Source organism: Vigna unguiculata, chromosome 7 (assembly GCF_004118075.2).
Source record: "Vigna unguiculata cultivar IT97K-499-35 chromosome 7, ASM411807v1, whole genome shotgun sequence".
Classification (NCBI taxonomy): Eukaryota; Viridiplantae; Streptophyta; class Magnoliopsida; order Fabales; family Fabaceae; genus Vigna; species Vigna unguiculata.
In genome coordinates this window covers 30,312,262-30,337,247 of record NC_040285.1, presented here as the reverse complement: position 1 = coordinate 30,337,247, position 24,986 = coordinate 30,312,262, and the positions used below count along the sequence as shown (strand labels likewise).

Below are 24,986 nucleotides of genomic sequence, written 5' to 3'. Positions count from 1 at the left end.
ATAATTGTATATTTAGTTATATAAATGAAATAGACACGTAACAGAACACAGATTTAAGATACACAAATAATTGACTAAATTAGTTCCTAATCTTCTGGACTACCTGATAATTCATCCTGAATTACATTCTTAATTTTAGGAAAGAATGAGATTATATTTATTCATATTTATATATATTAAGAGCAAAACAGAAAGGTCGTTTTGTACCGGTTCTCGTTAACTAACTGAAACCATAATATAATAATATTACAATATAATATATATATATATATATATATATAGATATATATAATAATAATAATCCAAATGCAAAACTTATTCGGTTAAACTCAGAAGAAAACAATGACGGATCTCTCAGTCTCTTCGTCTTCTCTCGCTAAAACTCTTCTTCATCCATTCTCGTTCTCCCTCCGTCCAAACGTTCCGAAACGGTTGCGATTCTCCAGAAATTCGACATCCTTTCTCCGGAAGCCGTCGTCGATTTCCCGCCAAAACAAGCTCGCCGTCGTCACTGCTGTTAAGGTTTCGACTCAGTCTGAGAATGACGGTTTTATCCTCGAAGACGTTCCGCATCTCACCAACTTCCTTCCCGATTTGCCGGTACCAGTCGTTTTTCCCGTGCTTTTCACCAAAACTGTTGCCGTATCGCATTTCTTGTTTCGCAGAGTGATGAGAAACAATGTGAATTAAATTAAAAGATAATTTAAAATATAAACTATCAATCTTTATTGAAGAGAAATGAAAAAGACCATTGAGGCAAACACTAGCTATTTCCGTCTCTTAAGTTAGTAATTTAGAAATCGAATTTTGACGATGTTATTTTGATTACAGAATAAATAAGTAAGGAGTGTGTTCCCACCATGGTTAATAAAACTAGAAGAGATTCTCATGAGGGAAAAATCATATGGTCCCGTGAATTTACATTGTTTGATATCACCTTTTCAGTATACTTGTGGAGGGGTGGGTGGGTTTTTTCGTCCTTTTTCTCTTTGTTAAGTAAATTGTTTTCTTTTTCAAAAAAATAATGGTGATTTTTTTCTTTTCTTTATGTTTCTTTCTTCTTTTCTAGCTTTACGGTGATTTCTAATATTTAATGCATTCTTCCTCTTTTGTAGTCATATCCAAATCCATTGAGGAAGAGCCAAGCTTACTCAATTGTCAAGTAAGTCCACTCCTAGCAATTTGCTTTAATAATGTTTGTGATTTTGCATTATAACTTCAAAGAATATATTTTCAAGTTCCCAAACTTTTTGTTTCTTTTAATTATTTTAACGTGATTCTTTTATAAAAATTGTTTTGTACTTTAAGGAAAAATTTTGTGAGCCCAGAAGACGTGGTTGCTCAAAATGTAAGTGGCACACTCCTCTCCGCGTTTGTTCGTGGAATTATATTCTTTATAAATGATTGATTGATCGATCTCCGTCTTTTAGCATTTGTCTACATTTCTTATAACGTTTCACGTCCAGGTTGCTATTCAAAAAGGAAGTCCGAGAGGAGTTCATTTTCGGCGTGCGGGACCTCGAGAAAAGGTATAAAGCTTGGAAATGTCTATCCATTTGTAATCTTTAAAAACTGATGATGCCTTCTCTTCTAATAATAGATTTATTTCGAGCCAGAAGAAGTACGTGCTTGCATAGTGACTTGTGGAGGATTATGTCCAGGAATTAATACAGTGATTAGGGAAATTGTTTGTGGCTTGAACATCATGTATGGTGTTCAAGATATACTTGGGATTGAGGTTAGTTTTTGTGAAATTATAATATTCTGAGTATGTGTAAAGATATAATACTGCTTTTGTTAATTAAAGACTTCAGTGACTATTTGGTTAAATTAATAATATTCTTTCTAAAAAATTCAATAATGATTTGGGTAATACTATGTTTTACTTGTTTTTCATATAACCATTTGCTTGATAGAGCAAGATATAGCGTGAATATTGTACTGAGTTCGGTCCAGCCATCTGATGTGTGACAAACTGTAACAGTCTGCAACTGTTTCTGTTCCTTATAGAGCAAGCTACTTGTGTAGCTTTATAATCTTTGTTGTAGCATATTCAAAATGTAATGAAATATAAAAAGAAATATCCTGATTAAACTCTCTCTCCTTCTTTCTGTTCTTTGTAAACTCTAATATCTACAACAAGATTGAGAATATAATCAGGTTATAATAAACATCCTCCAAAACAGAAAACTTAAAAATCAATTATGTAAAAATAATATAAGCTGGGAATATGTTTTTAATTCATGTACTTTTAAAGTTACTGATTAGTCCTCAAATTCTAAAAACATGTGAATTTAGTCATTCCTTTAATTTTGTGGCGATAAAGAAACTGCCGGTAGATGTTAAGTTTAAGTATCAAGAATGACTAAATTCAAACATATTTTCAAAAGTTGGATGGCTAATTCATGAATTTAATATAGGAACCAAAACCAAATTCATCAAATGAAAATATATTCTTACCTAAAATAATTTAATTAACCAAAGAGAAAACCATAACATAAATGCAGTTGTATATTGTTCCCGTTAACAATCTAGTGGCAAGGAGGTTTCCTTTAAGATGAACGCATGCATGCATTCTGCTTCAACTAAATACACCAAAACCCTTTAATTTGATCTGAGGTAATTTTCTAAACTAAATGACCACACTGAAAATTCATCAAATACATCGATTGTTTAAGTGAAGTACCTGCCTAATGGTTTCCATAACCATACATGAGATGTAATTATGTCATAAGTTAGGTAGCTTGGAAACTTTTGAGTAATTTTGTAGAAATAGTTAGTATATCTAGGCAATCATTATGTGTAAGTTAGGAGGTTGATTGTTGGATAACCTCTGCACTTAGCACCTAGTTGTAGCCTTTAATGTTTTAACTTTTCTTGTATCTCCTTTATCATCTATATAAATATTAGGAACAGTAGAGGGATCTGGTTTATCCCTCAAGCATATCTTTTTCTGTTTTAATCTCAAGTTGGTATCAGAGTGGGTTGATCCTGCTCTGGTTTCTGTCTGGTCCTGTCCATCGGCACTTGTTCCTGCTGTTCGCGGCTGTCCGCCGCTATCCGACATTGTTTGTTATTGTCTGCAGCTGCCCACTGCCACTGTTCACTAAATTGTCGCCGTCTGCCACTGTTCTACAGTCGTCCACCATTGTTCGCCACCGTCCGCCGTCTCCGGCCACCTCAGTTTTCGCCGACGACCACTGGATCTGGAGCGCCTCTTTGAGCGACAGCCCCCCGCCCCCGGTGCCGGAACCAGACACCCGTCCACGCGTCGCGTCTTCTCCGCTGCGAACAAGCACGTGCAATCCACGTGCCACCTTCTGTTGCTTGGAACGTCACGACGCCACCTCCATAGCTCTCGTCGGGCCTCCTGTACCTGTTCTAACCCTCAAAACTCCATTTCTGTGAGGTCTAGACGTCACCCTTGCGGAAATCTCCATAGGGCGTTTAAAAATCTCCACTGTGTTTGCGTTTCTGCTCTTTGTTTTTGTTCCCTTAATCAAAAATGGCCTATAGAAGTGCTATTTCATTCTCTGGAAGTCCTTCCATTACTTTCGAGAAGCTAGATAGACAAAATTACCTCTCTTGGTTCGCTGTCGTCGAGATGTAGTTCCTTGGTCAGGGACATCATGACCATCTTGAGAAAGACGGAAGCCATGTGCCTGAAGAAAAAGCCGAACAGTGGAAGCAAGCAGATTTTCAGTTGTGTGCCCTGTTGTGGCAATCCGTGGAGCCAAGACTTTTAATATCTCTTAGGGCCTTCAAGACATGTTACTTGTTTTGGAAGGGGACTCAGAATATATATGCCAACGATATCCAACGCCTATATGATTCGGCGGACAAGTTAGTATCTCTGAAAATGTTTAACCATGACATGATATCCTTCATGAATGAAGCACAATCAACCGTGGAAGACCTTCAGATGTTTCTAGAAGTCGATGCTTCAGATGAAATGAAGAAGATGCTGGACAAATACTATATGGTGATGATTCTTCGCAATCACATCAGAGATCAACTTCTGACCTCTCATGAGGTCCCTTCCATGGACACCTTGATCCAACGCATGATTCGTGTCCCAAAAGTCCCAACACATGAAACTCTAGAATCTCCTGCTCGAGTAGAACCATCTGTTATGGCCGTAACTCGAGGAAGAGGAGGACGTGGACCTAGAGGAGGTGGACGTGGAGGCCGCGAGCGTCCTCAATGCACGTATTGCAAACGGATGGGTCACTCTCAGGAAAACTGTTACTCCTTACTTGGTTTTCCTTCCAAAACTGCCAATGTCTCTCAGGCTGAAACTACTAAGTCCAAGTTCACTGAGGACGAGTATCAAGAGTACCTACGCCTCAAGTCCAACAGCTTGACATAGTCATCTCAAGTTCCAAGTACATCAACAACTTGCATCTCTCAATCCATGGAAAGTCACAATTCATGGATAATTGATTTCGGTGCATTTGCAAGGGTTATAAAATGAGATTTTTCTTGAAATGAAATGGTTGAGAACATGGAGGTATTACCAGAAATGTGGTCAGAAGCACCAGAATCATTTACCCATGAATTGTGACCTTCCATGGATTGAGAGATGCAAGTTGTTGATGTACTTGGAGCTTGAGATGACTGTGCCAAGCTGTTGAACTTGAGTCATAGGTACTCTTGATACTCGTCTTCAGTGAACTTGGACTCAGTAGTTTCAGCCTGAGAAACATTGGCAGTTTTGGAAGGAAAACCATGTAAGGAGTAACAGTTTTCCTGAGTGTGACCCATCCTTTTACAATACGTGCATTGAGGACACCCACGTCCGCTTCTTCTAGTTCCATGTCCTGCTCTTCCTCGAGTGGCGACCATGACAGATGGTTCCACTACAGCAAGAGTTTCCGGATGTGATCAAGGTGTCCATGGAAGGAACCTCATGAGAGGTCAAAAGTTGATCTCTGATATGATTAAAATCTAGGTGTATAACGCGGAGGATCATCACCATGTAGTACTTGTCAAGCTTTTTCTTCATTTCATTTAAAGAGTCGACTTCCAAGAACATGCGCAGTTCTTCCACAGTAGATTGAGCTTCATTCATGAAGGAGATCATATCATGGTTGGTCATTCTTAGAGATGCCAACTTGTTTGCCGAATCATAGAGATGTTGGATATCATTTGCATAAATATTCTGAGCTCTCTTCCAAAACGAGTCACATGTTTTGAAGGTTCGAAGGGACGTCAAAAGTTGTGGTTCCACCGACTGCCACAACAAAAGGCTCGAAGGATCGAAGGATCATCAACAAAAGGCTCGAAGGATCGAAGGGATGTCAAAAGGCTCGAAGGATCATCACCATGTTTTCAGTAGGTACGTGGCTGTCATCTTTCTCAAGGTGGTCGTGATGTCCTTGACCGAGAAAGCACATCTCGATGGCAACGGACCAAGATAAGTAATTTTGGCCATTTAGTTTCTCAGAAGTAATGCAGGAGCTTCCAGAGAATGAAATAGCACTCCTAGTACTTCCAGTTGCCATTTCTGATCAAGGGAACAAAAAAACAGAGAGGAGCTGCGGAAAACAGTGAATATTTTCGAATGCCCTAGGGAGATGTCTGCAAGGGTTACGTCTGGACTTCACCGGAACAAAGTGTTGAAGGTCAAAGCAGGCAGAGGAGGCTCCGGCGATAGCTATAGAGGTGGCACGATGACGAACTGGTGACTGAACGGCGGTGCATGGACGACACACGCCTGGCTGCAGTGGATGGAAATGACGTGCATGGCGACGAGTCTGCCTCCGACACTGGCAGGGTTAGCTGTCACTCGGAGAGGCGGTCCAAATTCGGTGGTTTTCGGACGGAACTGTGACGGTGGACGGCGACGGACGACTGCAGATGGCGGCGGACAGTGGGAAATGTTGTTTGACAGTGTTGGGTAGTTCAAAAGGACAGTGGGTAATTCTAGAAAGAGATGAGCTGAGCTGAGCTTGGACAGCCGCAGACAGTGGTAGTGACTAATGCTAGTCAGGCATGGACAACGGTGACAGATGGTGGTGGACCAGATGAGACAGAAACCAGAGCAGGGTTGACCCGCTCTGATACCAACTTGAGATTAAACAGTGAAAATATTTTGGGGGCTTAAGAGAGCCTTCTCATTTTCGTCATATTTATAGATATGAAACGCAGATAAAAAGGTTGATTAATCATCATAGCTACTACTAGGTGCTGGGGCTATCCAACACTCAACCCCTAACATAGACAAAATGATTGCCTAGGTGCAGTCATTATTTCTACAAGCTTTAAGAGTACCGATTACGATAATTTGGAAGTAATTTTACCATCATTATAAAGGGTAAGGGAGCCGGAGAAATAATAAGTTATTTTATGTGTACTTAGCTGGGATTATGGAAACTAGTTCCAGACAGTTAAGCAATAAATTACCTTCTCTACTTGCATTGTGGAAACGTCTCTTTTTGTTAACTAGCCTAAGGAATTTCTAACCCGCCTATTTCTTTTTTCTTTCCTGAAATCTAGTACTACAAGAAAATAATGTTAAAGTGAATAAGGTGGGAAATAATTTATATTTTATCAACTTTTAAGTTTGGTATTGTAATTGTAATTTCAATAGTCTTATTATTTGAGTTTTAAAATATTATTACCACTCTTAGCTTAGCTTTGCAGTTTTTAAGGGTGGTCTAGCTAATCAATGTCCTAAAGCATTGATTCCTCAATCTTAAATGATTTTAATTACTTAATTGTCAACTATGAATTAAATTTATATTTTCAATATGCTCAATGCAGTCATTTTTAATAAACTAACTAATTCATAAGAATAAAGTAATTAACCAAGTTACTAGCATCAAATTTACCCCAAAGACATTTTTTTTTCTAAAATTTTCCCTAACATTAATGAGACATACTTTTATTCGTTTTCCCTATAATTTACTGGCTTTAATTCTTTTAATGTATCTGGTTAGTAATATGTTTATGGTTTTAAGTTTTCTTGGCTATGCATGTGAATAGGCAAATAAAGTTCCCAAAAAAGCTCTGCATATGAAGAAGTGAAGTTTGATTCCTTGGCCTAAGAAGAACCTAAGACTAATGGTTTCTGCCAACTACTATGTATGAGAATTGACTCATAATTAGGGATATTTTTTCAAAAGGTTAATGTAGGAACATTCTAGATTGATTCTTATAAAAAGATCATGAAACAGATCTAGTTTGATTCCTACTAGAAGGAAAGGGAGTAATAAATAGTAAATACTTACTACTTTTTGTTTCATTAACCCATGCCCTTTGAGCATTGTTGGCAACTTAGCATTTTTCTTTTATGATCTTGCAATGAGTTCTTATTGGTCACCATGTTAGTTTTGAAACTGATTTAGGGAGGATATAAAGGGTTCTATTCAAAAAATACCTCGATGTTGACTCCTAAAGTGGTTAATGATATCCATAAACGTGGTGGCACCTTTCTTCGAACATCTCGTGGAGGACATGATACCCAAAAGATAGTAGACAACATTGAGGACAGGGGAATAAATCAGGTGTATATTTGTTAAAAATGTTTTAAATTTTCTATCAAAATTGGACATGATGTCTGAACCAAAGATGATTTGATCTTCTATGTTAGGTATACATTATTGGAGGTGATGGTACGCACAAAGGAGCATCACTTATTTATGAGGTAATCGGTTACTTTCACGAAATTAATTATTGGATTTCCTGCAGTGAAAAAAAATGAGATTGTCAAGTCTTATCATCGTACTGTTAATTTTTATTTTTTTATAATAAAATTGTATACTAATAAAAGGCTAAGATCCTCTGCCGTGGTAGTGTCACTGCACGGGATCCATTCCCTCATTCATGTAGTTTTCTTTATGGAATAATGTAATATAATCATCTTTTTTATGAAGGAAGTTAAAAGGCGTGGTCTTCAAGTGGCTGTGGCTGGGATTCCAAAGACAATTGATAATGATATTGCTGTAAGTTCTTAGCCCATAATATATTCTGAATTTATAATTACATGGAGATTTTTAGGCCATTAATGAAATATTCTTGTAGTTTGATTTATAGAATAATAATGTGGACATGTTACAACCCAAAACTCCTGGCAAAGACATCATAGGATGGTTTTCCAACGTGGCAAGTCTTCCAACCATCTATCAAGATCATAGGAAAACAAGAAAAAATCTTCAGGAAATCAGATAAAGAAATCCCTAAAACTAAGACATTCCTAAATTTACGAATAGCAAAGCAGATTTGCTAAGGTTTCATCATTTTAATGTTAACCTTGTTCAAAAAGTCCAACTCTGACCTCAAAGGAACACTATCAATTCAAAACAAAACCTATAATCCAAGCATAATAACCTCAGATGATGTGAACAAATATAACCCAAAGGGCCAACTTGTATGGAGCAATTCTACAAGTGTGGCCAACATTTACAGACATGGCTCCGATTTATAAACTATCTCTTTCCCCTTATTTGAAGAAAGCATGCACAGTAGATAAGGGGAAAGGTATAACACATAGTTTAGATTCATCTATGTAGATGTTGGCCATACTTTGTAGAGTTGCCTTATGGCTTTATCCGTTTGTGTACTAAAATACACTGTCATAAATTAATTTATCAATACTCGGAGAGGAAAACAAAAGTTTGGGGAAGGGGTTAAATCACAGATCTGTTTGCAATAATGCTGCCAGGGAAAAATTTTGTGCACTATATAATTTACCAACAATAAGCAGAAAAAATACATTTAAATTGATGACTACACAAACATAACTAAAAAATCCTCAGCACAATGTCAATAGAAGTTTTAGGTTAGAACGTATTTGTGTGTCCTTTACATTTAGGACTCAAGGGGCAGCCATCGATACATCCTCTATTTTGAGGCACTTTAAATGACTAAACCACCCGAGGCAAAAAGATCATCATGGCTTTTTAGCCTAATTACTTTTTTTGTCTTTTGATAATGACAGTATTCCCTAACCCTTTTTGTTTAGTGTCCTGATGATTGAATACTGCATATTCATTCAACTAGGTCCATTCTATTTCTCAACTTTAGACCACCTAATTCTCATGTTTGCTGTCACGTGTTGGAGATATTGATGAAAACCAGTCCTGAGCTACCCACATAAGATTCTATTATAAAATCTCTCTTTAAAATCAAGATATAATTTATAATTTGTTTTCAAAGAGACATTTCAGCCCATTTGCCAATGTTTTAAACTTTAGTGTTTTACTCTAATCAATTTAAACTTTAAGAAAGTTTGTGTGGAATCTCTTGCAAGTGGTTGTCGAAGATATAAGATAATAAATAGACACTTATTTTGGTCTTCTTAAGATACAATTCTAATCCGTTTTACCTTTCAATAATAACTATATCAAATTAGTTCTGATACCAGTTGGAGGATCAAATTGATGCAAAAAAAAAATAGCATTGGATAATCAATTTGATTTCAAAATTAGTACTGAAATAGGAATTTGTCTCTGGAGATGGAGATGGAGACTATGTGGCAAGTGGTGAAACATATTGGTAAGGAAAGACTGCTGCTGGGTGTTATCAATGGCCTTGGGTGGAGTCCAGTTTGGTTGTCAATGAGAAAGGAAGTTATCACCTCTTTGGTAGTTGTCTAGTTAGTATATTTCAAGGATAAGCTGGTCATGAATTATCTTGAAAAGTGATTTTGAAAATTTTCTTTTTACAAGGAATTTGTTAAGAAATAAAGGAAGATACAAATCCAAGATGATAGAAATTAAAAAAAGATGGTAGCTTTTCTTGACGGTTAGCTTTCTCTCTTTGTTCTACTACCCTGTAAGGAATGAAACTTCTTAATATTTCTCGTGCATTTGTATAATGGGGTGATTTTTTCCTGATTTTATTTATTATATGTTTAATTTTTTTTTTTTGAAGTGTGATTCAGTGACTATAGCTAGTGTTAAGACTTTGGCAAGTGTACCAAGTCGCGCAAGTAGTAACCGGTAAGACCGGGATATCGTTTCCCAAGAGATTCGTGTATACTAAATAATTACGTAATTAGTAACTAATTTAAATTAAAGAATAAATCCATAATTTGGGTTTTTGTATGCAAGAAAATAAATATTTCATAAACAAGTAAAATTGAACTTGGATATTTGAAGACTCTAGAAAATGGTAAAGACTAGAAATGCAATGGATTGATATTAAACAATAAAACTCTTCTCCATTAATTACTAATGTCAACCCACAAGTCTACTCAAACTCTAATCCCTTAGTTGAATGAGCCTAGGTTTCCTTATTTAGAGTCAATTCCTTGAATCCCTAAATAAACAAACCCACTTTACAAATTAGGGTTTAAGACAACTAATGGGTCAAGTTTCATTCCTAGATACAAGTTCCATTAGGTATCTTGTTCCAATTCTAGGTTTCAAGAGATATTTTCCAATACCTAATGATCCAAATATCATGCAATGAATGGTTAAAACAAAGCAAGTTTTAAATACATAAACAAAGATACTAGCAATCAATGGAAGAAGCATATATATATATATATTCAAACCATTCAAAAATACATGAAAATTCAGTGGCTACATCTAACCCCAACAAAAATGGGTTTAGCTCTCCATTGTCATGGAGAGCTCAAGCTTACAAAATGGAAATGGAAGAGTGAGGAGATACAAAGAGGAAGAAAGGGTAATTCCCACTAGCTCTAGCAGACCTCCAAGCGCTCAAAGACGTGTTGCTCGAGCTCTAAAGTGTCCAAGATCCTTTTCCCCTCGCGAAAACAGAAGAAAAAGGGCCAACTTGCCATATTAGCAAGACTGGCGCCTGGCGGAAGCTTCTCACCACCAGGTGCTAGCTGCAAAACAGTGGTGAAAGTTTGCACAAACCGCCCGGCGGTGTCCAAGTACCGTCAGGCGGTGACTAACAGTAGCGCCTGGCTGGCGCTTGGCTGACGGCCTCTTGTGCCTGGCGCTGGCTTTGTGTCGCCAGGTGCTTCCTGTTGACATTTTTCTTCTTCTCCTTGCTATTCCGGGTCACTCATTAGTCTGGATTTTTGGAACAAAGCTTCCCATCTACAAAAAGGACACAAAAATGGGGATTAGTGGTATAATTAAATCAATGTAACCCAAAATGTATTTATTTACAAAAGTGAGATAAAATTGAGTATTAAGTAGGTTAAAAGCTTTGGAAGAGATGATTTTGCTAATAAAATATAGCTTGGATAATGGTAAAAATTAACATTATCAACTCCCCCAAACTTAAGACCTTGTTTGTCCTCAAGCAAAAAGGTAACTTGGCCTAGATGAACAACACAATTGCAATGATCTAGCAACTCAAGAAAACAGATGTCAATTGTGGTTGCTCTTATTTGAAAGATTGTGTAGCACATGTGCTTCATTAGCAAGGCAAACTAAAGCTATGGTGTTCACAAAACAAAAATTTCACAAATGCATGCAAGATTTTATAAGGGATCAACAATCATGGCAAAATGTTTTCTTGATCAGTGGGAACCACTTCTCACAAGAACAAGTGTTTCACTCAAGCCCACTAGTGTATGGATATAAACAAAATTCTCTCTACCATCACAATGTCCAACAATTTAACTTTGCTTTTTGTTCAAAATGGCTAAAACTTTTACAAGCATGCTATCATCACAAGGTCTTTTATGGCTTGTATCGTGATTAGGCTAAGAAGGAAATTTGGTTTTTCAGGATAACAAAAGTACCTTGAGCTAAGAGAGCAACTAATCAAATCATGAAAGTATTTTTCTCCCTTCTCTATTGAACAAATGAAACCAATTCCCAACTTGCTTTCACAAGTATTTTCTTTTCTTTTCTTTTTTTTGAATTGAACCAAAAACTTTGCAATTTTTCTCATGCTCCCTTGTAACAGCAATAATTCCCCCAAACATGAACCATACTCATGACTAACAATCATTTGCTCTCTCAAGCTCAAAGTAAGGTAGTCAATATCTTCACTATGCTCAAGGTTCAAGGAATGAGGCTCAAAGAAGACTCAAAGGGTTTGCACAAAAAATCAACTTGAAAAGGATTGGCTCAATTATGTAACAGGAAAAAGAAAGATGGCCTTGATCCTCTGTAGCATGCAAGTAAACAATTAGCAAATGAACTCAAGCAAAGTCAATTATGAGTCCACAGTGATAGCATTCACACAAATCAACTCTGGGGCACAACCTCTCATAGGGTACTTTGGGTTCCACAATTGTCAACATATGCCAAAATCATTGATCACAATTAAAATCAAGCATCACTATATCAAAATGAGAACAACCACAAGCTCATGCTCACAAGCCAATTCAACATCATTTTATAACAAGCACAAAAGATGATCATGAAAAGTACTAATTCAATGCAAAAGATTAGTTCACCACAACCAAGTTACAAAGTTCAACACTAAGCTACAAAGTTCAATACTATTAAAAGAAAGTTAAAACTGAAATCTAAAAGCATAAATTAAATCAGGACTATCAGCAAAACAAGTCCTGCAAAATGTGATTCACTCTCTCCAATCGCTCAGGTGTCATCCTCGCCCTCTTCGTCTAGCTCCTCCTCATCATCATCTCCAGCAATTGAGGCTCCACCTCCCCCAGTAGTAGTGGCCTGGGGCCCTGGCCAAGCAATAGTGGCAGCAAACTCCTCAGCTATGGAACGTGCAGCTCTGAAATCGTTAGGGAGATGCCCCTAAGCATGTCTGCATTGGCCATCCCCAGCTGGTATAAAGCTTGTATCTGGGGTTCCAGGAGCTGAAGGTGATCGAGCTTGGCCTCCTAAGCCTACAACCGCATGTCAATGGTGGGAGTTGCCTCGGGCTCGGGCTCTGGCTCATGCTCTGGCTGTGGCTAATGGCGCCTCCTGGGTCTGAGAGCAACTGAGCAGAACCTCTGTAAATATGAAAAGTCTAGGTCCACCCCTGTCAGGCTGCAAAGATGGGTGATGAGAGAGGAATGGCCAAGAGCGGCCTTGCCAGCGGCGTTGGCACACCGGTGGATCTCATTGGCAATATATTGCCCTACATCCATCACTCGACCTGTCAGGATGGTGTACAGAATGGTGACGCGTCCCTCCGTGAGATCAGACACATGGGAGCACGAGGATATGTTGGTGTGCATAAATGCTGACCAGAAGCGGGCCAAGGGGTGAAGGGAACCTCTATGAATCGTGTCCCTATGAAATCCTTCACCCGCCAAGCAGAGTGCTTGGATCAGCTCTCCAGGCGCCACGCCCTCATCATCCAACACTGAAAATTGGCACTCTACATCATCAGCCAGCTGGGTGCCCAGAAACTCATTGATCGTGCAGCATCAAAGGGCACCCTTTTCCCCCGCACATAGCTGAGAAAGGTGGGAGCTGCTGAGGTGGTAACCTTGGCATTAACATAGAATTCTTTCACCAAGGTTACGCTGAAAGTGCTAGGGTAGCTACCCAGCCTTTCCCAGCCGCGTCTGATCAACTCTAGCTGAAATTCATTGACCTCCCCGGGCTTTAGAATTACTTTCCTCTCTGCCACAAATTTTCGTTGCATGACCACTTGGAAGCGGTCCTCATTGTCTTTTGTGAGGAAGTAGTGAGAGTAAATTCTCTCCTTTCGTTTTTGCCCTTTTGAAGGGTTGCCAATGGCGGTCTTCATTCTTTTAGGATTGGAGGAGGATGCCATCTGCAAAATAAGCATTGGTACAAAGAGGCAATTTAAAGTTAACATTGGAGTGAGAGATTTGACAGTCTCACATCGACTAGAGATAAGGCAATTTCATAATATATAAGTGAGGTGCAAACCTCACCTTACAAGCCGGTTTTGTGAGGTTGAGTTAGGCTTAAAACCCACTTCTAACATGGTATCAGAACCAAGTTAAAGCCTATCCTAGCGAACTTTCTTGGACATTTTTGTTCCATCCGATATCGGGCCATTAGCGGACCACCCACTAATTTCTTGTCCCACGCACGAGATAAATATACCTCGGCGTGAGGGGGTGTGTTGGAAGCTATGAAGCCCAGACACGGACACGGACACGGACACGACACGGACACGGGGAAGCGTCTAAATTGAAAAAATGTAGGACACGGACACGGATATATATATATATATATATATATATATAACAATTACAATTCATAGTATAAAAAATTGAAAATTAATATTTATATAAAAAACAATCCACCAATTATATTCATGATCTAATAGAAATCAAGATAAACAATTATAAAAGAAACAAAGTCTAGCAAAAGAAAAACAAAAAAAAAAAACGTAAGTAAATCAGGATGTTTAACTCATATTTTTTCATCTTCATTGAAAAATGCATCTTCTAATTCTGGTTCATCAAGAGATAGGCTAGCAATCTGAAGAATTCCGCTGTCTTCCAATGAAAAGTCATCTCCTCCAATATCCCACAATTTAGTTTCCTCTTCTCTATACTTTGAGGAGTTTCTTGAGAGAAGACGGAGATTACTATGGATAAATACTAAATCTTCTGCCCTTTTGGGAGTCATCTTATTTCTTTTCAAAGAATGTATAAAAGAGTAGGTACTCCAATTCCTTTCACAACAAGAAGAAGAAGAAGGTTGTCCAAGTAACTTAAGAGCTATCTTTTGAAGTATTGGTGCCTGAGATCCATGAATAATCCATCATGATTTTGCATCCATTTTAGTTCTATCCCTTATAGCGTCGGGATCTGCAAAATCTTCTCTTTCATTTGAAAAGTTTGCAAACTCTAAATTTGCTTGTCTCCTTACATCCACATCATCAAAGTACTTCATAAAACATTTTTTCCTTTCATGAGTAAGTTCTGCATCTTCATGTGGGGCAACTCTTTGTGAATCTTCACTTAACCATTCATCACTATAATATCTACAGTATTAAAGAACATAAGCATAAATTAACATAATATTATATATTATAGATAAGACATATACAAAAAAATATATAATAATAAAATAATTTAATAGTATAATTACCTTGGATTTAAAGAATGAGCAAGATAATGAAGAGATGTGCTACTCTTAGTCCAACGATCAATTAATACTGAGTTTACTGCCTCAAAAAAAGATGAATGTTCAACTTGTGCCTTTCCTTCATGTTGGTATATGATCTTCCTCACATCTTCAATCATTGAATCCCACATCTCATACACTAAATGAAGAGTAGCCATATCCGTATCTGTTTTTCTGATAACATCATAAATAGGGGCAGTAAAAGCAAGTATATAGTCAACCTTCATCCACCAATTATCATTTAATAAAGTTTCTTTGACTGTTCGTGCATTATCAACATTATCCTCTTTGTAATGAGACCATTCATTACTAATTACCATCTCTTGGAGTCCTCTTTTCAAGGTTCTAAATCTTTTAAGCATGATGATGGTTGAAGCGAATCTCGTTGGAGCAACAGAAAGAAACTTCAATGAATTGAAGTTATTAAACATTGATAATCTCATAGAGTGCCCCATAATGAAGTTTTTAATAAATGTAGCATCATCAGCAATCTGTGAGATCCAATAAAATTCTTCATAAAGATCACTATTTCTTTCTGTATTTTTTGCCGCACAAATATTTTTCAATGCAAGATTCAAGGTGTGCACTACACAAGGAGTCCAATATATTGAAGAAAATTTTGATTCTATGATCATACCTGCTGCCTTACATACTGCTGCATTGTCTGTGATAATTTGTACCACGTTTTGTGGTCCAACTTCCATAATTACATCTCTCATGTGTTTGGCAATAAAATCCTTGTATTTTATCTCACCAGATCCATCTATTGCTTTCAAAAACATTGGTCCACTCTCATTGATAGCCATAAAATTGATAAGAGGTCTTCTCTGAGGGTCGCTCCATCCATCGCTAACAATTGTCACACCTTTTGGCTTCCATGAATTCTTTATAGGTTGCAGAAGATTTTCTACATGAGCTCTTTCTTTATCAAGCAGTGGACCTCTCAATTTATTATATGATGGTGGTACATATCCACTAAGGTTAGAAGTATTGGCAGCGTAAGAAAAGGCACTCCTATAATAAGGACTTCTTGCGAGATGAAATGGTAATCCTGAAGAATAAAACATCCTTGCAATTTCACAATCAAGAGCATCTCTAGCTTGAATGTTGAAAGAAGCTTCTAGAGGACCCTTGAGTTTTTGGTGAACACCACCACTGCTTGTCTACTTTCTTTCCTCAGATACAGGTGGTAGAGAGACCTTTTTCTTCTTTGAATTTTCAATTTTCAAAGTTGCTTCATTATCCAATCTTTTAAGCTCAACAAGTTTTGTCGGATTCACTTTTGGACAAACTCTAACCCCTTCTCCCTTAATTTTTAAGAGATGAGCTCTCACTCGAGTGTAAGATCCATTAAATTCAAAATCACACAAAGTACAGTTGACCATATAATTTCCACCACCAGGAGTCTTTCTTATCTTTGTAAAATATCTCCAAAGGGGTTTTGTTTCATCTTCTTGTTCAATAGCTTGATTAGGTCTACTCATCTTAATTTCCTATAATAAAATAAATTGAAAATATAAAATTTACTTAATATTTAAAATTTAAAAATAAAACCAAAGTATATAATTTAAATAATTTTTATACATAATATATTTATAAAATTAAATTCAAAATATAAAACTTATAATTTTATGTTTATAATTTAAATTATAAAATAAATTAAAATTATGTAACGCATATGTATTGAAATTTGAAATTAAAAACTAATAAAGTATCATGTATAATCTAATAATAATATAAAATATAATTATCTATAAAATATAATTATTTATAAAAATAATATATTTTTAAAGTAATGTTAAATTATTAAATTATTTTATATTGTTAAAAGAACAAGGAACATAGTACTCTCACATGTATAAGTTATAGCAAATATGATGGATGCATAGAATGACATTAAGTATTAAAAAAGTTAAATTATTAGCATTTAATGGATGAATTTAATAAGTAGAAGAAAAAGAGGGTGTGGATAAAATTTAATATAGAAGACAAAGAATTTAATAGATAGAAGGAGAGAAGACATAAAGAGTACTTACCTTTTTCTACACACTTCTTCTCAGTATTTACTCTTTTCTCCTGCTCAAAATATATCTCTTTTTATTCTTCTATCCGAGCTTCTTCCTTCTTCCTCTAAGAGCTTTCTTGCAATGACTATGTGTTTCGCTCACTAAATCTCAACGTTTCTTTCTTTTACCTCTAACTGATTTCTTTTTCTTTGTATATTTTGTAAGTCTCTGTATGTATTTATTGAACATGTATAAGGTTTTTGTTATTAAAAGATGAGGTATAAAGATATTCAAATAGATATATTTGAGGATTATTTTGTTAAAATTTTTAGTTTTAATTCTATATAATTTATTAAGATTATTTATATATTTATCTTAATTTTTTTTTATATAAAGTAATTTATTTATATTTATTTGAAATATGGAACATGTATCTAGTAATTTATTTATATTTATTTACATATAAAAAATGAAAGATGTTATAGATTAAAATTAATTATAATATAATATATTATATACTGATAAAACAAGTTAAAATCTCTTTAAATAAAATATTTTAAGAAAATTTTAGATAAAGTGAAAATGTGATAACTGAACAGATGTATTTGTATTTGGGATCTGTAAAACTAAATTATTAAATTGATAAGAATATTGTTACGTTTTCTTTTCAGATCTTTTTTTTCTTTTGCTTAACTTTCCCTTTCCTATCTTCTATCTTCCCTTCTCCTCTCCGTGAATTTGGTGGCAACACTGCAACGGGCAACTCTGCAACTGCAACTCTGCAACGGGCAACTCTGCAACGGGCATCCACGTTCCACTTTTTGCAGCACCGCAACGTATCTTTTCCGCGTCCAGAGAGAAGGCCGTGTCCGGCCCAAAAAGCAGCGTCCGACACCGCGTCGTGTGCGCTTCCGGTGAGTGTCTGTGTCCGGTGCGCCTCCGAAACGAGGAAGCGTGGTTCGAACGCCGTGTCGGAGCTTCATAGGTTGGAAGTCCCACATCGACTAGAGATAAGGCAATTTCATAATATATAAGTGAGGTGCAAACCTCACTTACAAGCCGGTTTTGTGAGGTTGAATTAGGCTTAAAACTCACTTCTAATACAAAAAGAGAGTTAATTGCATCTAAAGACTAAACTAGAACAACAAAATGTCAAGTCATTTAGATGTAAAAACCATTGCAACATTGGTGCCTCACAACCCAAGCAACAATCACATGAAAATCAAAGAAAGAGGCAAAAGCAGGGGCCACCGCCTGGCACCTCCAAAACGCGCGCCAAGCGCCAGCTCACAGTAGAGGCTCTGCAAGGCGCCACTGCCTGGCGGTAAAGCAGGCCAAAATGGCCACCGCCAGGCGGTACACAACAAGGCAGCCATGGATGTTAGGAAAACTAGGCACAGGCAGCAAGGAAACAGCACGTTGGCAGCCCAATAACAGTAAGCACGAGATTATAAACACAAAAGCAACATTAACAACAAATATATCAAAGCAAAGTAAACCCTAAACTAGTGCATCAACAATGAAGTAAATCAAAGATGCTAGAACGAAAATACTACAAGAAAGAAGTTTACTTGAGTTGAATGCAAGAGAGAATGTTGCAAGAAGTGAGATCGGAGAGTGTAAGAGGAGCTGGTGCGTGGTAAGGGTTGGAGCTGCGCTTCGCCTGGCGAGAGTGTGGCGGCAGTGTGAGTGGGAGTGATGAAGGCACGAGATTAGGTTCAGATTGGGGGTTAGGGTTTTTAAATTAGAAGAGGAATTGGGAAATAGAGTTAGGGATTTGAGAGAAGTGAGAATAGAGGACCAGCGGCGCCAGGCGTGAGTGGGATTTAGGGTAAGGGAGTGCAGCAGGATTGTGAGGGAGCTCAAAAAACATTTAAAATGGCCATATTAGTGCTGCGCAGCGCTGCCGCCTGGCGGTAGGTCACGAGCCGCCAGGCGGCGTATCAATAAAATTGCAAATTTTGTGTTTTTCTGGTGTGGCGCCAGGTGGGATCGAAGTAGCTGCTAGGCGGCTAGCTCCTGGAGTGCTCCCAGTGGTCAAATTTTTTTCTGGCGCCAGGCGGATAGAAGGGTGCCGCCAGGCGGTTGGACTCTGGAATGCTCCCAGGGGGGCTGAATTCACTGCAGGCGCCAGGCGGGAGCGAGTACGCCACCAGGCGGCTTAGCTGCAGTGGTGGAAATTGTATTTTTCGGTTTATGGATGGGTTGGCTTTGACTCAAATATGCTCCCACCAACCTTTCACTCTTGCAAACATCTCTTTCAAACTTTTTCAACCTCAAACCAAGCATTCACACTCAAGCAAAACATTCAATTCACCAAACACATGCACAACTTAACTTAAGATATGAATTTACTACACAAGCTATGCTACTACTATTCTCACAAACAACCAATTTCAAAATGCTACAACTAGCACATGCTAACACCATCCTAAAACTAAACATGCTTAACAACATCTAGGCTATGCTTCCACAAATTCACATATGCAAATTAACACAAAGTTCAACATCTCAACAAACACAACAATCTATGCTAACACATTTCACACATGCATAAAAACACAAAGCTATATTAAAAACGAAAATTAAAAGCTAAAATGAGTTTAGAGCACTGGGTTGCCTCCCAGGAAGCGCTTGTTTAACGTCACGAGCCTGACGCGTAAGGCGCTTAAGCTTGGTTGGTGCTTTTGGTGTGCTCCTTCCCAACCTCACACCTATACAACTTCAATTGAGCACTAGTCACCAATTTAGTCCTTCTAGAATAAGGAGCTTCAATTTCAATCCTTCCATCAACTTTGATGTCTCTAATCACCCATAGCCTTGCCCAGCTTGACTTGAATCTTCTAGGAGAAATCTTCAAATGTTCTTTTCTCATCACAATTGGTTGGCCGGGTCTAAGCCCATTAGTTCCCATCAAAGGGTGGTGGTGAACTAGAACATCATCTTTCTCTTCCCTCTCTTTATTCACTTTCGCGGAGAAACACTTTGAGCACTTTCCAAGCAACTTAGAAGCTTGCCACGGTCTACTAGTCACAGATAAGACTTCATTAATGGCCTTAAGACTAGTTTGTTCATCACTCGATTCTTGCACAACTTCAAAAACATTGAAAGTCACTTCCTTATCTTGGTCCTTCAATTTTTGCGTTCCCTCATCCACATTGATGACAACCTTGGCTGTCTTCATGAATGGCCTCCCAAGAATGAGTGGTACCCCTTCATCTTTCTCCATTTCCATCACCACAAAATCAACCGGGAAATTAAGCTTATCTATCTGCACCACCACATCTTCCACCACGCTATAAGGGTATTTGATGGAGTTGTCTGCTAATTGCAAGGTCATCCTTGTTGGCTTGGCTTCGAGACCACCAATCTTTTTCAGCATAGATAGGGGCATCAGATTGATGCTAGCCCCTAAGTCAACAAGAGATTTCCCCATATCTTGATTTCCAATGGTGCAGGGGATAGTGAAGCTACCCGGATCCTTGATTTTTGGAGGAAGATTTTTCTGAATAATGACACTACAATTCCCTTGCACTTCAATGGTTTCCTCTTCTATGTATTTTTTCTTTTTGCCAAGGAATTCCTTCATGAACATTGCATAAGAAGGTATTTGTTGCAGTGCTTCAGAAAACGGGATCTTGATCTCAAGTTGCTTGAATATGTCTTTGAACCGAGTTAATTGTTTCTCCTTGCTATTTTCTTGAAGGGTTCTGAGGATAGGGAATGAGTTTCACAACAACTTTCTCTTTTTCATTTTCCTCTCTTTTATTAACTTCCTCCTCTGCTACAATTTCTTCATCAACTTCTTCCTCTTGAATCGCTTCTTCATTCTTTTTCTTTTCTCTAACTTCCACCTTTTCTTTAGATCCAAGCCCAACCTCCTTCCCACTTCTAGTGAAAATAGCTTGACATTGTTCTTTGGGGTTGGCTTGAGTATTGCCGGAAAAAGAACTTCCTCGTTGATAAGCCAATTGCTTGGCTAATTGCCCCACTTGCACCTCCAAGTTTTTTATTGATGCATCGTGTTCTTTTGATTTTGAATTGACATTTGCAAGAACTGTAGCATCATATCCTCAAGCTTTGAGATTCGGTCAGTCAGAGAGGGATGTTGGTAAGTTTGTTGATGTAGGGGCCTATTGGAAGGTCTTGCTTGGCCCATGTTTTGGTGAGGTTTTCATCCTTGATTATAGTTCCCTAGTTGACCTTGATTGCCCATATAACTAACTTCCTCTTGAGATGTGTTTGGCATAGCACATTGCCCATTGGTATGGTTTCCTCCACATAACTCACAACTTTGCACTTGTTGGATTTGAGTTATCGAGGCATTTTGAAGCTCTTGAGGAAGTTGTGACAATTTCTTCATCAGGGTCTCCAGCTACTGAGTCATAATCTTATTCTGAGCCAATAGAGCATCTTGAGATTGAAGCTCTAGAATACCCTTCTTTTGAGAATGGGCTCTCTCAGTATAAGCTTCATTATCATTGGCTGCCATATTCTTTATTAACTCATAAGCTTCCTCTGGCGTCTTCCACTTGATACTCCCACCGGCAGAGGCATCTAACATCAACTTTGACTGGGATTTAAGGCCTGCTAAGAAAAGAGTGAGTTGTGTAGGTTGATCAAACCCATGAATGGGACTTCTCCTCAACAGTCCTTTGAATCTATCCCAAGCTTGGCCTAAAGACTCATCCATATCTTGTTGAAATGCTGAGATTTCCTGGTTTCCCTTATTAACCTTGTATTGGGGAAAATATTTGCTCAAGAACTTTACAACCACATCATCCCAATTAGTGAGGCTATTTTCAGGAAAGGAATTCAGCCAGACTTTTGCGGGTCCTGCTAGTGAGAACGGGAAGAGACTCAGGCGTATGGCTTCATCAGGAACTTGATGGATCATCACAGTATTGCATATCTCTAAGAATGTGGCCAGATGAGTGTAGGGATTCTCATGAGACAGGCCGTTGAACTGATTACCCTGCACCAGATGAATAAAAGCTGGCTTCATCTCCATGTTGGTGGCATTGACAGTTGGTCTAGCAATACTGTTGAAGTTAATATGGCCTGTGAACGCTGCATAATCTTCCAAAGTGCGTCGTTCACGACCTCTACCATCACCATGAGGATTGTCTGCCATTTCTTCTTCTGGAAAAGAATCAAGATTCTGAGAAGTAGACGGAAGAATGTCTGAAGTAGAAGAGTGATGGGCAACGTGTTGTGCTTGAGCTCGTCTTCTCCTTGTGGCACTATTGTTTCTGCGGACAGTTTTCTCTATTTCAGGATCGGCAAAGAGTGGTTCTGAAGATGAAGTCCTCCTTGTACGGATCCTACCCTGCATAAACTATAAAGCAACAACAAAAGCAAGCTCGAACTGCAAGTTAGCCCAAAAATAATGTGCGTATATAAGTAAACAAAAACAGTAAATATGAACAAAAGAATTTAAGTCTAAATAAGTCAAAAATCACAGAAAAGTCTAGTATTAGACACGGGTCCCCGGCAATGGTGCCAAAAACTTGTTAAGACTTTGGCAAGTGTACCAAGTCGCGCAAGTAGTAATCGGTAAAACCAGGATATCGTTTTCCAAGAGACTCGTGTATACTAAATAATTGCGTAATTAGTAACTAATTTAAACTAAAGAATAAATCCATAATTTGGGTTTTTGTGTGCAAGAAAGTAAATATTTCATAAACAAGTAAAATTGAACTTGGATATTTGAAGACTCTAGAAAATGGTAAAGACTAGAAATGCAATGGATTGATATTGTTGGAGTTAGACTTCACCTACTTCACTCTCATGTAGTTCCCACTAGCCCTAGCAGACCTCCAAGTGCTCAAAGACGTGTTGCTCGAGCTCCAAAGTGTCAAAGATCCTTTTCCCCTCACGAAAACAGAAGAAAAAGGGCCAACTTGCCACATCAACGAGACTGGCGCCTGGCGAAAGCTTCTCATCGCCAGGCGCTAGCTGTAAAACAGTGGTGAAAGTTTGCGCGAACTGCCCGACAGTGTCCAAGTACCGCCAGGCGGTGACTAACAGTAGCGCATGGCTGGCGCTTGGCTAGCGCTTGGCTGGCTGCCTCTTGCGCCTGGCGCTGACTTTGTGTCGCTAGGCGCTTCCTGTGGACATTTTTTTTCTTCTCCTTGCTATTTCGGGTTACTCATTAGTCTGGATTTTTTGGAACAAAGCTTTCCATCTACAAAAAGGACACAAAAATGGGGATTAGTGATATATTTAAATCAATGTAATTCAAAATGTATTTATTTACAAAAGTGAGGTAAAATTGAGGATTAAGTAGGTTAAAAGCTTTGGAAGAGATGATTTTGCTAATAAAATATAGCTTGGATAATGGTAAAAATTAACATTATCAGCTAGTTGTTTACATATGAAACTCTATTTTTAATGGCATCTTCTCTGTCTGTTCAGGTTTTTGTAGGTGTGTGTGCAACCATGTGTCTTGACTTGGAGATATTATATTTATTCGTCAACTTTTTGTCGACGTAGCATTTACAACATTTATTAAAATAAATATACTTAGACAGAGGAAGCATTTTTTATGTTATGTTATTCTGCTTGTTTATGTTTTTGGATCTAGGTGATAGACAAATCTTTTGGATTTGAAACTGCTGTGGAAGAAGCCCAGAGAGCTATTGATGCTGCACATGTGGAGGTTGAAAGTGTTGAAAATGGAGTTGGAATTGTGAAGCTGATGGGCAGATACAGTGGTAAATAGTAGTATTACAGAAATGTTATATTATGTTTTTTCCTCTCTCCTTTTTGTATTGCAATTCAAATTTTCTAAATAATTTTATTCAATGAAATGACAGAAAATGGGATCTTTTATGTATGAGTGAAATGTTGTTATTTGAACTTTACAAGATTCCATATGCAGGTTTCATTGCAATGTATGCAACACAGGCAAGTCGAGATGTGGTAAGACATTTCTCTAATGTCAGCATTTATCAGTGATGGTCACATTTGAACTGATTCTTTTGGTTGTGAAAATTTTCTATTTCATTATTTTTTCTTTTTGTCATGCTACAAATTAGTCTGATGCATCATAAACTTTAGGACTTAATGAAGAGATATTTTTTAAGTGTACCCTATGCGGGTGTGGTCTTTCTATTATTTATATTCAGCAAATTTGGGTAGGAGTACAATGTTGTGCAAGATATTACAGAGGACAAACACTATCTGCATACTGCTGAGAAAAAAAAAAGCATTGGCGAGTCACTCCAGTGGAACTAACTGAAAATGGATTTAGACTCTCCTGTTTACTGCTAATAGGAGAGATTTGTTTAGTAAATCTTAACTATTATTATATTTATTACTAAATCTAACCCTTAAAATAAAAACCAACTATGACTAGAATGAGGAACAAGAATGCCTATTTTAGTGGTATCATGGGTTAGGTGTTTTTATTTCAATCATATTAAATAATGAGTGGTTAAAATTTATTAAACAGAACCTCAACGGAAGAGGATGGGAACTACAAGAATGTTGGAATATAGTAAATAGTTTAATATATATTGTCTTGCGGTAATTATAATATTGGAATATCTTTAGATATAATTATTCTATTTAGTGAACATAGTGGAGCTTCTGCTTTGGGCTTTAGACAAATTTCATCAAATATATTTTGATTTTTACCCACCCTGAAGCTAGGGGCTACTAATTTAGATTTTTACCAAGCTTGAATCTGGAGTTTCCATGAGCCTTAAAAGAAAAAGGAAGGATCAAAGAAACATATAAAGTGAACTTGCAATCAAAGATTTTAATGCGACTTGATGAATGTTTGGTTTGTTTTGCATGGATATAAAGTAAAGACATGTCTGCTCAAGAAATCTTTGTGTGGCTCAAAGCCATCCAAATTGATTTAATTGGACGTTGCAGTCAAGTTGTATTACATATTGGCCTATAAAATAGTTTGTACATGTTTTATTATGCTAGAAATCTGGTGGTGGCAGAATATCCTAGAGTAATGTAAAACACTCAATAAATTTTAAGCATACTGTTGGGCTTATACACGAGTCGGAGC

At 37.5% G+C, this 24,986-nt stretch overlaps 1 protein-coding gene across 2 annotated transcripts in view; it reads left to right on the top strand.

The window, feature by feature from the left end:
• The first annotated feature begins 320 nt into the window (after positions 1 to 320).
• LOC114191051 (ATP-dependent 6-phosphofructokinase 4, chloroplastic) overlaps positions 321 to 24,986 on the top strand; it is a 33,344-nt gene continuing 8,678 nt past the window's right edge. For both annotated transcript variants that reach the window (XR_003605916.1, XM_028080205.1), the window contains exons 1-10: positions 321 to 600; positions 1,116 to 1,162; positions 1,309 to 1,348; positions 1,467 to 1,529; positions 1,601 to 1,738; positions 7,350 to 7,508; positions 7,595 to 7,648; positions 7,878 to 7,946; positions 23,544 to 23,673; positions 23,841 to 23,881. Coding sequence is in view for 1 of the 2 variants with exons in the window: in XM_028080205.1 (XP_027936006.1) it covers positions 343 to 600; positions 1,116 to 1,162; positions 1,309 to 1,348; positions 1,467 to 1,529; positions 1,601 to 1,738; positions 7,350 to 7,508; positions 7,595 to 7,648; positions 7,878 to 7,946; positions 23,544 to 23,673; positions 23,841 to 23,881 (999 nt within the window). In the remaining variant the exon portion in view is untranslated. The remainder of the gene's footprint in view (positions 601 to 1,115; positions 1,163 to 1,308; positions 1,349 to 1,466; positions 1,530 to 1,600; positions 1,739 to 7,349; positions 7,509 to 7,594; positions 7,649 to 7,877; positions 7,947 to 23,543; positions 23,674 to 23,840; positions 23,882 to 24,986) is intronic.